Genomic DNA, 14,990 nt, shown 5'->3' on the forward strand with positions numbered 1-14,990 from the left:
ATCTGCTGATGGACATCTAGGTTGCTTCCATGTCCTGGCTATTATAAAGTGCTGTGATGAACATTGGGGTACACGTGTCTCTTTCAATTCTGGTTTCCTCAGTGTGTATGACCAGCAGTGGTGTCTTTTAATTTCATGGCTGCAATCACCATCTCCAGTGATTTTGGAGCCCAGAAAAATAAAGTCTGACACTGTTTCCACTGTTTCCCCACCTATTTCTCATGAAGTGATGGGACCAGATGCCATGATCTTTGTTTTCTGAATGTTGAGCTTTAAGCCAACTTTTTCACTCTCCACTTTCACTTTCATCAAGAGGCTCTTTAGTTCCTCTTCACTTTCTGCCATAAGGGTGGTATCATCTGCATATCTGAGGTTATTGATATTTCTCCCGGCATTCTTGATTCCAGCTTGTGTTTCTTCCAGCCAACTTTTAGGCTATTGAATTAATACTAAAGCAAGTTTAAATTTCGTGATTTTAGGTGATTCTTCAAGTAAAGATGGGCTATACCTCTACTAGACTACTTGTCTGATACAGAGAACATTTACTTCTGTATTTACTGAAAAGAAAGAAATGCTTAAGAAAATTGAAGTAAACTGGACACTAAAGACAAAATATAATACTTAAGAAATCGTATTAGACAACATGTTAGAGATGTTAGATAAGAAAATGAGATATAAAAAGGCAAAGAAGGAAGATTCTTATCTTTCTCTACTTATAACATGTTGAGACAAAGTATACTATCATCTCAGCTATGTAAAAATTAGTCTCAACCCAAATTCCTTGAACCAAACTTGATGCTAGTTTTAAAGTATTTTAAACCAATAGTTAATAAACTGATTAAATGTAGAGTAGGGTATTATATACATACTGTTGTTCAAAGCAGGAGATATGCAAATAATTTTACCACCTTGCACCAGGTAGCAGGTAAATTTTCATAAGAAATACCAATTATTTATACTATTAAATAATTTGGTAAAAAAAAAAAGTGGATAATAATTTCAAATTCTGCTACTCTAATACCAAAAAAAAAAAGGGGGGGGCAAAAAAAAAATCACTTCATGGCAAATAGGTGGGGAAGCAATGGAAACAGTGATAGACTATTTTTGGGGGGGCTCCAAAATCACTGAAATGGTGACTGCAGCCATGAAATTAAAAGATGCTTGGAAGAAAAGTTATGACTAACCTAGACAGCATATTAAAAAGCAGAGACATTACTTTGCCAACAAAGGTCTGTCTAGTCAAAGCTATGATTTTTCCAGTAGCCAAGTATGGATGTGAGAGTTGGACTATAAAGAAAGCTGAGCACTGAAGAACTGATGCTTTTGAACTGTGGTGTTGGAGAAGATTCTTGAGAGTCCCTTGGACTGCAAGGAGATCCAAGCAGTCCATCCTAAAGGAAATCAATCCTGAATATTCATTGGAAGGACTGATGCTGAAGCTGAAACTCCAATACTTTGGATGCGAGGAACTGACTCACTGGAAAAGACCCTGATGCTGGGAAAGATTGAAGGTGGGAGGAGAATGGGATGACAGAGGATGAGATGGTTGGATGGCATTACGGACTCCATGGACACGAGTTTGAGTAAACGCTGGGAGTTGGTGATGGACAGGGAGGCCTGGTGTGCTGAGGTCCATGGCGTCGCAAAGAGTTGGACATGACTGAATAACAAAATTGTCCAATTTCTTCATTACACTGATTTCTTAAGCATACATTTTCAGATTTTTTTTTCTAATTTCTAGTATTTAAAATCATGCCTAATCCTTTTTTTTTTATTTCTATAACCTCCCCCAAACCCACATTTTTCCTCCTCCATCTCAACTAATAGTTTATCCTATACTTTGGTTATTTCTTTTCATATAATATTTGTCCCTGCCCTATCTAAGTACAATTACAGTCAAATCCATAAATAGCTGTAGCTGAATTAAGCTGTAGTATTTGATGGTCCTGCAATGTCGATCTTACCTAAATTTTCTTCTCTCTCATCTTTCCCTCACAATCTTTCCTTTCACTTCAGTGTTACCTTCTTTACGCTTAGATTTCAGCTTTCATTCCACACATCAACAACCCCCATACCCTCCCTCATTGCCATGTAGCACACCATTCACTGTTTAACGGCAAAAAGTATTCCTCACTTGGTCATCCCCATCTGTACTTTATTTCCCCATTCTCCAAAAATTAAAACATGCAGCATGGCTCAATCATTTTCTCATCCTAAAATTTAATATGGGTCCACCTCCTTTTAAAAATTCTAATTTTAGAAACACTTGTCCATTAAGGCAAAATCTTTCAAATTATTTTCAATGGCTTCTGAGATTTAAAAATTAGCCACAAAACTGAACATCCACCACCCACAACACAGTTACACATGGCTGTCCTAATTAGAAATGTAAGGAAATCTAAATCAATATATGTATAGTATAAAAAATTTTTAGAAGAATGAGCTAGAGATGAAAGAAACTTTTAAAATGTCTTGCTATCCATATCTTTAATACTTTTGTTAAACCAGTATCTCAAAGTATAATATATACATAGGATGAGGTTTGACATTAATGATAATGGATATAAATTCGTATCTCATACAGTTTCGTAAACTTTTTGTCCGATTTATCAGATCTGATTGAAAGTGAAGGGGAAACGTGTTAGTCTCTCAGCTGTGTCCGACTCTTTGCGATCTCCTGGACAGTAGCCTGAAAGGCTCCTCTGTCCATGGAATTCTCCAGGCAAGAATATTGGAATGGGTTGCCATTTCCTTCTCCAGGGGATCGTCCCGACCCAGGGATCAAACCCGAGTCTGCTGCACTTCAGGCAGATTCTTAACCACTGAGCCACAGGGGAAGTCCTAATCACATCTGATTAGTCTGTGTTTTTATTTAGGTAGCCAAGATTTTTATTTCGTAATGTGTTTGATGAGCTCTAAGTAGGAATGTAGTATGTCAGCTTGCCTTTTCCTTTTTCACCAGTATTTGTGTTACTATCATTACTGTTTTCATCTTGAAGGATTTTTCCCTCGTAAAAATCTGTCCAAATGTTTATCCACTTGATGAGGGTTGATTTTTGGTAAAATAAAGTAAATCCACGTAACTGGGCAGACAAAAAACACAGCAGCATACTGCACAAGGCTAATAAAAGTGAACAAGGGTGAGGCCACCACACACGCAGCTGATTCAGGACTCTGCGTGTAGCTCATGGCAGAACCATCTAGTCCACAGACCACTGGCAGTAGGTGTATTAAAATATTTGCCAAAGATTTTTTTCAGAGTTCTGACATTTTCTTCCCATATGTTCCAGTACATTGTTTTAGAGACCAAGGCAATGGCACCCCACTCCAGTACTTTTGCCTAGAGAATGCCATGGACGGAGGAGCCTGGTGGGCTGCAGTCCATGGGGTCGCTAGAGTTGGGCACAACTGAGCGACTTCACTTTCACTTTTCACTTTCATGCATTGGAGAAGGAAATGGCAACCCACTCCAGTGTTCTTGCCTGGAGAATCCCAGGGACGGGAAGCCTGGTGGGCTGCCGTCTATGGGGTCGCACAGAGTCAGACACGACTAAAGCGACGCAGCAGCAGCACTAAAAACTAGACTCCTAACATAGAGCTGGTTAGTTCTCAAATGAATATTTACTTATCGAATAAAAGCAACATATCCGCTATTCTGATCTTTCGGGATGTTGTTCACATTATGTCCGAGGATCATCATGGTCATCAGTTCCTGTCTCCAGGGAAAATTTTTGAAGGCGAAAACTTAAGGGGGAAAGGAACTGCTTGTAATGCCAAATCTTCTTCAAAAAGGATCTATATCTTTGCTTTGGTGTCTTTCTTTAATACACTTATTCCTAGATTTAGTTTGTAATTTTTGTCCTATATTGAACGCTTTTTTGTTCGTCATTTCCATTTTTAACTAATGAAGAGAAACCTGTTAGTTTCTGTATATTTATCGTGTATCACAAAGGAGATCAGTCCTGGGTGTTCATTGGAAAGCCTGATGTTGAAGCTGAAACTCTAATACTTTGGCCACCTGATGCCAAGAGCTGACTTATTTGAAAAGACCCTGATGCTGGGAAAGATTGAGGGCAGGAGGAGAAGGGCAGACAGAGGATGAGATGGTTGGATGGCATCACCGACTCAATGGACGTGGGTTTGGGTGGACTCTGGGAGTTGGTGATGGACGGGGAGGCCTGGCATGCTGTGGTTCATGGGGTCGCAAAGAGTCAGACACAACTGAGTGACTGGACTGAACTGACCATTTCAAAATTAATTACTAATTGCACTTGTTTTCTACTAAAGTCTCCCTGAGTTCTCTGGGCATTAAACAGTTTGAAAGCAGAAATAATTTGTTCTTTTCCAAATTTATACCAATTATTTACTTATTCTGTCTTATTTCAATGGCTAGAACTGCAAAAGCAATGTTTAATAACAGTGGTGATGATGTAAGTAATGACTGGAAGTATTTGTCTTGTTTCTGATTTTCATGGAAACAGCTTTAGTATTTCATCAATTTGCATACGATGCTTGCTTTCTTTTAGGGGGACCATCCTATTTTAATAGTTTCCTTTTATTTCAATGTTATTAGTTTTTAAGAATCAGAAATTGTTTATTTATAAATGTACTTTTGCTTCTAATGGTACAATAATCTGGGATTTCCTTTAAAAATGAATGTGTTGGCAGACTTGTGAAACTGATTCAGTAATTACATATTTTTTTTTGACACATCTTCCTGGGTTAGACTGGCTTTAAGTTATACTTATTTACAACTGACATTTTCTTTTTGGAGTTTCTATAAGATTTTTGTCTTACGGTTTTGAAAGTTTCAGAATATTAGTATAATCAATGTTAAATTTTAATAGTTTGAGGCTGCACTATCTGACACAGTAGCTACCAGATACATGTTGCAATTTAAACATCATTAAAATAAAACAGAACATTCAACTCCTCAGTCCCACCAGCCACTTTTAATTGTTCAACTGCTACCATATTATATGACACAGATGTCACACCCAAAACAAAGAAAACTCTTTCTCAGCTTTAAAATTCTATAGCTTTTTCCATTCCTGTTGTTAGTGCTGTTGAACCTACCCAAGGCACAAGGCTCCACGTCATTTTCTTGAAGTCCTAACAAACCTCCCAGACCAAACCAATCTTCAATCTCGTGAAACAAGAGGAAGTCATCATGCAAATGAACCGGATTTTTTTTTTTTAAGCAACAGTAAAGAAACAAGTCCTTTAATCTACTGGCTATACAGCAATCTTTATATAGTAAGTTGTGTATAATACTAATACAAAGAAAATAAAAAACATTTATGCAAAAAGTACCCCTCAAGAAAGAGCAATGACAAATCGATCGTTAAGTTTTAAATTATTTTTCATCCCTTGTGTAACAGATACCATAATGTGATGTCCAGAGCAAACTTTGACCCCCAGCTTTATTATAATGACAGATATTATCATGATAGATATAGTTACAGAGAGCAAACCACAAAACAAGCAAAGCTGATATTCCAATGACTTCATCTATTTCAAACCAAGAAAAGTTAAATCCAAAGAACTCTTTTAGAAAACAAGCTTATTTTTAAATTCTCTTTTATTCAATTCTAATGTATTGCCATCAACTAAACCAATTTTGGTAAACTAGAAGAATACCTGCAGAGAAAACCCATTTCCTTTGTTAAAAGCAGACAAGTACTAGCTTATTAAGAGCCTTTTGTTTTCAGACCATGAATTAAAGTTTCTTTTTAATAAAACTTCAAAATACTGTTTTTAAATAAACAAAATTCTTCCTGTTCTCTGATCTTTACAACACTGAAAATCTGTGTCCAAAAAGTTTATAAGGATGGTCAACAAAAGATCTTCTTTTTAATCACAACTGCCTTTGAAAATGATTCAGCATCCATTTAAGCCCACAAATAAAAGCTTTACTTTTATAAGTTTTCATTAAAACTGCTATTTGTTATGGGTGCTTAAAACCTAAAATACAAGTCTTTCTTCTAGACAAGTGAATCGACTCACATTTCATAATATTTCTTTGTTTGAAAGAGTGCTTTAAAACATTAATTACTTTGCCAGGAAGGAAAAATTCCAGTAATTTAGTTTTACTATTCCTTTCATACTTCTGAATCCTCAGAAATTCAGTTTTGTGGTAAGTTGACAAGACTATGTCAGATGCCAACAATCACTTGTTCAGTATTTTAAATCTATTAACTGTAAATGTCTGGTTATGAGTGATGTTGAGCATCTTTTAATGTGTTTGTTAGCTGTCTGTATGTCTTCTTTGGAGAGGTGTCTGTTTGGGTCTTCTGCCCATTTTTTGATTGGGTTGTTTGTTTTTCTGATATTGAGCTACACAAGCTGCTTGTCTATTTTGAAGATTTGACAATGTTTCTTAATGAATTCTATCTAAAGTACAAGAGGAAAAAAAGTCAAATATTAGTTTCTAAATTTAATTTTTGTTTTTTTGGTTTTTTTTGATACAATAATATGTACCACATACAGTTCCATTTGTAGTGACTAGGGGAGAGAATTTGGAGTGGGAAGAGGAAATATTACACACAATAATCTGAACACCTGAGCTTGTGTGAAAATCTTGAGATTTTCATTTTTATTAAAATTTTAATTTGTCTCCTAAAAGAGTGGGTTTGTGTCAAACCAAAATGATTCCTTCTGGCATTGGTTTCCCTCTTTTGAAATCATGACCCACTTTATGTTGTTCTGCTTGCTTGATGAGTGCTTCTTCTGGATGTGCTGTTTATATAGGAAGTGAAGGGACCTGCTCTGTAAGACCGTGCCTCTTGGGAAGTCAATGGAATAGCTCACATATGCTGTGATTTGGCTCTTTTTTCAGGAAAAATGTTCTGTAGCTCCTCAGTCCTCCAAGAGGATCGACAGGGTACAGCAGTATAGTTTTGGCATAACCTTCACCACTTTTGGAAAAGAGTTAACAAAATTCAAATCTTTCAAACAGCTACTGCCTACTCAGCACCAGACACTGAGTACTGTGGATGATACAAAGATCTGACATATGGTTCCTGAAGTCCCCTAGGACATCTACAAATAACTAACATGCAGCAGGAAACTACAAGTATCCCAGGGACTGTGAGCTTAGGAGAGATTATATCCAGCTACGATTGGAGCTTGGGAGTGGGGGAGGGGCGTGCAGACAGGTCAGTAATAAGTTCATAAAGGATATGCAAAAACAGGACAGGGCAGGGACTCATGGAAAGGGGAAAGAAACGATAGAAGAACTGCAGATCTCAGAGCAGGTTTCAACTTCTTCAGAGGACAGAGCACATGGAAAAGGAGCCTTAACATTAGCTACAGTCAAAATAATAACTAATAATCAAATAGGTTAAACCTATTTGTATTCACTAATATTTTATCTCTGAAGCAAACCAATCAGTCTAACCACAAGAAACGTATATACAAGGAAAATCTACAAACTGAAGCAAAATTACTAAGGTGCATTGGAAAATACACACACGTACACACACCCCCCATACAGAAAAAGAAATCCTTTTTTGTTTCTTAATCATTGAGAGATTAAGATTAAGATTGGAGAAATGTTGAACTACAGCTCCACCAGCTTACCACTATCACAGATTCCTTTTAGGCTGTCAGTATAAAACTGCAGAATGATTCCCTAGCATTTTGTTCTAAACCCACAAATGAGACGGTTATGTGACCAGCTGCAGCTCCCTTCCTGCATTTCAGAAGCTCTGGATACCCACACACTTGCGGCTCTGTATTACCTCACACAAAAGACTGGCAGTTGGCCAAGAAGCCCCCGCCATGGTGTATATTCCCCAAGGTTCAAGATCTACCACTTAATTCCAATTCAGCCATGAAATGACTTGTACTTTAGTACCCTATACCAAATGAAAGCAAATTAAATTCCAGTCCAAGTTAATAAAGGTATTCCCCCAAAATGCAATATACAAAGATGTTAAAGTACATAGTCTATTATTTTTAAAGAGACCTACAAATATAATTCTACTCCATTAAGAAAATTCTAAGATAATTCTTTAAATTTCTTCAAGAGTTACTATTTCTTCATCATCTTACCAATAGCAACAAAACCCACTGTACACACAGATCCAACTGTGTTTCCAAACTTCCCCATTAAGCATCTCACGCACACTGCTAAATAAATATCAAGAAGAATGAATATTCTCAACATCTGGTGCATACAGACTGACACAACCTACAATGATGACTTAGCAACAGATACCTCCAGAATGATCTTAATTCCTGCCGTTGAAGGAGAAATACTTACAACTTGACAGAAACACACAGTGCTGTCAGTTAGATGGTTGTGTCATTCTAGTATGTAAGTGTCCCGAGGGAAAGGGGGAAAATCTAATGAAAATACTTTAACACCTTGGCCAATGCTTAATTTTTGTAGGAAGGAGTGTTTCATGGCATTAAACAACAATAAACTAGGTTCAGAAAATCTTCACAAGGTTTTCGCTTTCACTGATGCTTTCGCCTGCCTCTAGCTTGTCTCTCAGGTCTGGACATCGTCCACACAAAGGATCACTGAAACAGTAGTGATCTGGAGGACTAAATCTTAATATGGTTTATTCAGCAGCCACAGCATTATAACCGTGAACTTGTAAAAATGTAAACTTGGGAAGCCACTGACCCTTTCCCCCTGCCTTTTGATGGATACCTTTCTACAATACAACAGTCAACCAATGATGCAGAAAGCATACAACTTCAGTAGAGAGCGTGAATCAAAAGCAGTATTTGGACCTTAAACCCCCATTCCTGCCCAGTATTGCCTTCATGTATTGTTTTTGCCACACAGCATTCGAGGGCTGTATGGCAAAAACCAAAACCAAAGGGCTCCTTTCAATGTCAAAACCTTTCAAATTCAGTAAAATGATTAAAAACAATAAAGACTTATTCACAACTTACTAGTCAAGGAAAGAGATTTGCTTCACACCGAAGTGAAACTGTAAAATACACTGACTCTCTGAGCATACCAAATAGATGTGGATTGTTAAATATCACTTGTAATCTAAATAACCTGTTCTAAGTAGTCAGAAAAATTCTCACTTTACTGTCATTTATATGAAACAGACATGCATAGTGTATCACAAAGAGAGAATAAGGCCTCCAATATCCTTTTACAGGATGTGATACTTAAAAAAAAAAAAAATTAGCCTGAAGGACTTCCCTGGTGGTCCAGTGGTTAAGAATCTGCCTACCTATGCTGGGGACTCGGGTTCGATCCCTGGTTGGAGAACCAAGATCCCACATGCTGCAGGGCAACTAAGCCCGATTCAGCCAAATACATAAAAAGAAAAAATAATTTAAAAAGGAATTAGCCTGAAAGACTACATGCAAAGTTCTTAACATCTACCTACAGAGAAGAGGAGGAGAGTGGAACTGTGTTTGGACAGGAGAGACTGTCAAAACAACTTTTTAAACAAAGAAGTGAAGATTTTAAGATTATGTAACAAGATGTAAACTGGAACAGTAGGAACATGGATTTCTATAATGTTATTCTTTAATTAAAAACAAAACAAGAAAAAGAAAAGAAATCATAATGAACAACAATAGTAACCTTTCATTTCCCTACAGCTTAGTGGGATGGGAAGAAGAGGCAGCCAAGAAGTGGAAAGGGCCGTGCAAGCTTACATCTGAATGACTAAGGACAGGCAGTCCTGACAGCCCCAGCCCTCTGTGCATCCCCACAGGTCCAGAGGGCAGTGATGGCAGCCCCCACTGGCTTAGAGACGAGGGGAGGGGAAAGAGCCAGGAAGACAAGCAAACACTTGTACACACATAGCAAAGGAATATCATTTTCAGAAAATATCAATACTTACCAGTATGTACTGTAGCTACTGCAATCCATACACACCGTGTGCTGTGCTTTTTCTTGCTTTTCTGATTTCTTATGGTTGGTTAAGGGTATTTGTGCATCTTCATAATGTTTTTTTGCATGGCCATTCACATACCTTCCAAAAATCAAATGAAAATATATTTTAATCTAAATACTGCTTTGGAAGTTAAAGTAGCAGGAGATGATAATAAAATTAGATGGTAATCAAATAAGAATGAGAAAGAATTCCTCCTAATAAAGTACATTCAGTCCTGTAAGAGCATTCATCACTTGGTGATTTATTAAGCTGAGTTCTTAAAACATGCTCCTTTTTTGCAAACATACAATCAACTTTTAATTATACACAAGACTAGGGTCAGGCAAGGAAAGGCGCTATCTATTTAAATCGGTTTTAATACCACCTATCAACTCCTTTGCTGATTCTTTTGCTAGCCTTTTCCTTTTTTAAGCTTTTCTCAGGCTGCTAGCCCCCAACTCAGGCTATTATCAAAGACAAGCTTTGTAAACTGATTTATTCAATCACTGCCCACAGGGCCACAAGCTCTGCTTGGGTTTCTGCTTAATATAAAACATGAGAGTCAGACATGGAAACAGGATAATCTCCCATCTCTTTCTCATCAATATGGCTTCAGATCTTTTATTTGAATGCCTGAATAATCACTCCACTAACATGGAAATAGGGCTTGTTTAAAAGATATCCTAACAAAACACAAATCATCTCAAGCTTATATAAACTGTTATTTCTTACTACATGGACAAAGATAATCAAAGGTTGACTATAGTCATAAAAATTTTCTAACACTTTGCAACTCAGACTTAATAAATCATTTTATCACAAAAAGCAAAATGAAATTTAAATAAAGTTTCATCTATACCTTTGCCTAAACACTGTACAATATAATGCCATAACTGACTACTACTTAAAGACCTTCATAAAGCAAAAACTTTCCAGTTACTAGCAAACAGCCAGTTTATAGAAGGTAAGGCCTAACTGTAAACTAAGAAGAGTCAAAACAAATGTTGCTTACGTAGTACCAAAATCTGCTCAGAGAGTTAAGGTGACATTTTTCTCATAAGGTTCCTTAATTGTACAGGAACAACACTTACCTTGGAGAAAGTAGGATAGTTTGTGGTAAGCAGGATAGTTTTTGGTAAGTAGGGAGGATCACGGGCTTCCCTGGTGGCTCAGACAGTAAACAATCTGCCTGCAAAGTGGGAGACCTGGGTTTGATTTCTGGGTTGGGAAGATCCCCTAGAGGAGGGCATGGCAACCCACTCTAGTATTCTTTCCTGAAGAATCCCATGGACAGGGGAGCCTGGTGGGCTACAGTCCATGGGGTTACAAAGAGCCGGGCATGACTGAGTGACTAAGTACAGCAGAAGGAGGATCAACTAGCAAGCCCAGCCTCTCTACCCAAGGAAAACTAGAGGCACCAGAGGCACTACTAATGTCAGAATGTGATCATGTTTCCTCCCATTTTTTTTCACTATAATACACATAATGAAGACTTGTGTGTAGGGTCTTCTGTTCACAAAAGTGGACTAAAATGAATTTTAAAATATAAATAATGATTAAGAGTATAAATTCAAAAATTAGACAGCCTAGGTTTAAAAGTAGGCTTTGTCACATGCTGGTCTGGTAAGCTTGGGTGAGTTACTTCACTTCTCTACTTCTGTTTCTCATCTATAAAATTGAGATAATAGTACTTACACCCTATGGGCTGTTAGGTGATTATTATTATAATCCATGGCTCAGAATGCACGCGTGCATGAATGGATGAACGAATGAATGAATGTCAGTTTTATTTTACTTGCATTTTCCTTTATATGCTTAATTACTATCCATTCAGAATCTCAATAACATAACTGCTTACAAAGTCATCACATTAAACAAACTTCAAGACAACACACTGGACAGATCAGAAAACATCCAATATTTAACTAAAAGATAACTTCCAAGGAACCCTATAGGTTCAATATCTAATCAGCTCAATGCCTATGCTTACGTGTTTTTTACTGCGTCATGAAAAACAACAGTAATATTTATGAGTACCCTCAGAATCCCATAAAAGTCAATATGGAACAATGATAAAGGCATTACCACTTTCAAGTCTTTGAAAACTGATAATCTGGACAGAGTATATAGTTCTTTACTAACCATACTGTAGCCTCTAAATGTACTAGATGTTTTCATGGTTGCTATAATAAATTTCAGTGATAAAGTAAGAAGTGTATTAAAGATGACATTAAGATTAGCAATGTTTTGGCTAATATTCAAATATATATCAGAAGTTAACAGTCATGGATAAACTAACATAAAAATAAACATTTCCCTCATCCAGTTTTAGATTTTAACCAGATAATTTGGTCTAAAAAAGGAAAAGTGTCATTATACAACATCACAGATTTTTTAACAATACAAAAACTGGAAAAATAACTTAAATGGTATGGTGTAATAATGGCCAGTAAGATATATAACTCAAATATGCTACTGATAAACTATATTTCCTAGTTGAAAGAATATTCAATTTAAGACTCCCCTATAGACAAGAGATCTAAATTACTAAAAAAAATCAGAATTCTTGGCAGTCAACACCCAGGATTACATGATAAAAGAAAAACAGCCAATCAACTGTATAAAATGAAGATTCAAATGCAAGGTACTCTCATTATCTATGTAATCTACTTAATCATATTTCTCTGAAACTATGTCAAATTTCTAAACCTAAGATTGATTGCAATTGGAAACATACTACCTACAGAGCCTGGAAAATTTTCCATTTATCTTCTGATACTTAGAGAACCATGTGTTGCTTGCTATTAAGAACCTTCATCTCTCCAATTTTTGAGAGTTTGTCAGGTCTTGTTTTGACACATGACCTTCCAGATTTTGGCTGTAGAGCACTAGGAGACAACTGGAGGACAGAACTATATAAATTTTATTGCATTATAATTCTCACCTCTCAAAATCTAGGAGAGGAATCTGTCTCTTCAAGTGCAGAATTTAAGTGCTTCTACTTTTCTTCTTTTTTTTTTTTAAAAAAAGTTATCTGTACAAAGTATTTTCAGGTTCCCCAAATCCTAGAGATTTCAAAACCACAACAACCACAATTAAGATATGTAGTTAACATTTTCCAAAAGCACTCTTTAAGTGTACATGGAAAAAAAATACTCAATTCCAGGACTGGAAAATATGAAAAATCAATCGTTAACTGAATGAAGATGCTCTGTTCATGCATGTGTTTACAAATAATAATGGGGAAGCCACCCAAATAAACACAATATAAATTTCAGACTGTAGGACTTAGTATGATTTCCCATCCCCTTGCTGCTAAGCTACTAACTTCTGAAGTAAATTCAAAGCAGATTTTCTAAGCTAAAAGAGCCATAGAAATAAAGTGCCTACTACCCGGCAGACCAAGTCTGATACTTATTTGAGTTTGTGTTAGAAGAAAGAGTTACTAAAGTAGTTGATATTTAAGTAACATCATTTTGAAGCCAAGAACTAGGAAGACATGCTTAGGCTTGAACCGGGTTTGGAAGTGTTAAGTCCCTAGAAAGCAAAAATGTCTTAATGGAACAGTGAAATATTTGGTATGTCTTAAACACCATTAATAATGAACTTCACAGTGAGACCATTTTCAAGGGAATTCTTTATCTGTTTTGTTTTCAGAAGAATGATATGGTATCTTGGATTTGATTCAAAGGTCAGTAAAGGTAGGGATGAGGTAGGTAACAGGTGAAAAAAAACTGGCCACATGTCAATCAAATATTACTAGTAGATTGTCTTGATCATCAAATTAATTCTTCTGAGTATCAACAGAAAGTATCCACCCCCTCCCCAGCCACTAGAGTTTCCTCAGTTCCACCGCTGAACAAAGGGATTCTGTTAGGAGAGGGAAGCCCTACAGAGAAGTATGTACACACCATGATTAAACAATGGTGCTAAATAAATCCAAATCAATAAAACTTTGACCAAGGCTTAGAGGAAAACTGAAAATAAGCCAGTTGGGAAGTTAAGTAATAAGAAGTATGTCACCTACCTTCCACAGTGGACACTTGAACAAGTCAGACAGACCCAGGGGCTCTTGTTGGACCGGCACACTGATGAAAGAAAAACACACAATATACCAGTTGTGTCATTTATTTCCCAGTTTCTCCCCTAATCTGTAATACCACATCCTGTGATTAAGTTATAAATTCCATGGCTGCTTAGGTGCACGGAGGCCACAAATCCCCGCTTTGTGAGTGCATTTACACAGAATGGCTGCCTAATTACAGCGACACGGCAAGGAATCCCAACACGTGTCCACAGCAGCTGCTCACGGTCACTGTTGACTCGACTCAAACGGTGTAACCACAAGTTAAACACATTTCTCCTTCGTTACTTAGTCCTTTTGGCATAGTCTCTGACAAGTTAAGGACAATCTATTGTCTCATTAAAAATGTTTTTTAAGTCTAATTCTTTAAATCACATGTCTTTACCATACAGATCATAAGCTGCTATAAATGACAACATTTTCAGTTTGTTTAGTGAGAGGCAAAGCCTGAGGATACAATTCGGAAGACTAAGCCCAATTCTTCCCAAATTAATGCCTCAGTTGCATTAAATATAATTCTAAAATTATAAATGCATGTAATTCTTGCTGAGGGTATAATCAGGATATTAATTACTTTGAGTATTTATTATGGGGATGAGGTAGGCAAACAGGGTATGAAAACTTTTAAAATATCGATTACAATTTTGCTTGTTGTTTACTTATTCAATTTTTTTAAGCCCTATAAACATAACAGTGATTTTAAAAGGGAAGGGATATAAGAATCACCTGAAAACAACTTTTTCAAAATACACATGTTCTCTGGGCAGAAACATCTACATTGAGGTGCGGACAGAAGGACCAAAGAACATGTCTATTTTGAGGAATGTAACTTCCCAGGTGACTCCCTGAGACAACTACTTGAGAACCACTAGGCAGCCTCCTAGGGGCATGAGAGGGACAGCACCACCAACACTCAGGATTATAATAAATCAGCAGCCTGGCATACAGTATACGCTCAATAAACACTCGTTGAAGCGAAATTCAAATGTCTTAATTCAAGATACTAAGCTCTTCCAAGATCTGATCCCTACTATGTTGGTCTTGCCTAA

The 14,990-nt window shown here is 36.8% G+C and overlaps 1 protein-coding gene across 5 annotated transcripts in view; it reads right to left on the minus strand.

Moving 5' to 3' along the window:
• Window positions 1-14,990, minus strand: part of USP3 (ubiquitin specific peptidase 3) — a 102,130-nt gene that overhangs the window by 61,063 nt on the left and 26,077 nt on the right. For 4 of the 5 annotated variants that reach the window (XM_061431053.1, XM_061431052.1, XM_061431055.1 and 1 more), the window contains exons 2-4: window positions 13,885-13,945; window positions 10,949-11,046; window positions 9,825-9,956 (exon numbers count right to left, since the gene is read on the minus strand). In XM_061431053.1, the coding sequence (XP_061287037.1) occupies window positions 9,825-9,956; window positions 10,949-11,046; window positions 13,885-13,945 (291 nt within the window). The remainder of the gene's footprint in view (window positions 1-9,824; window positions 9,957-10,948; window positions 11,047-13,884; window positions 13,946-14,990) is intronic. The other variant, XM_061431056.1, reaches the window with a different exon arrangement.

This window comes from Bos javanicus, chromosome 10 (assembly GCF_032452875.1).
Source record: "Bos javanicus breed banteng chromosome 10, ARS-OSU_banteng_1.0, whole genome shotgun sequence".
In the NCBI taxonomy this organism is placed as follows: Eukaryota; Metazoa; Chordata; class Mammalia; order Artiodactyla; family Bovidae; genus Bos; species Bos javanicus.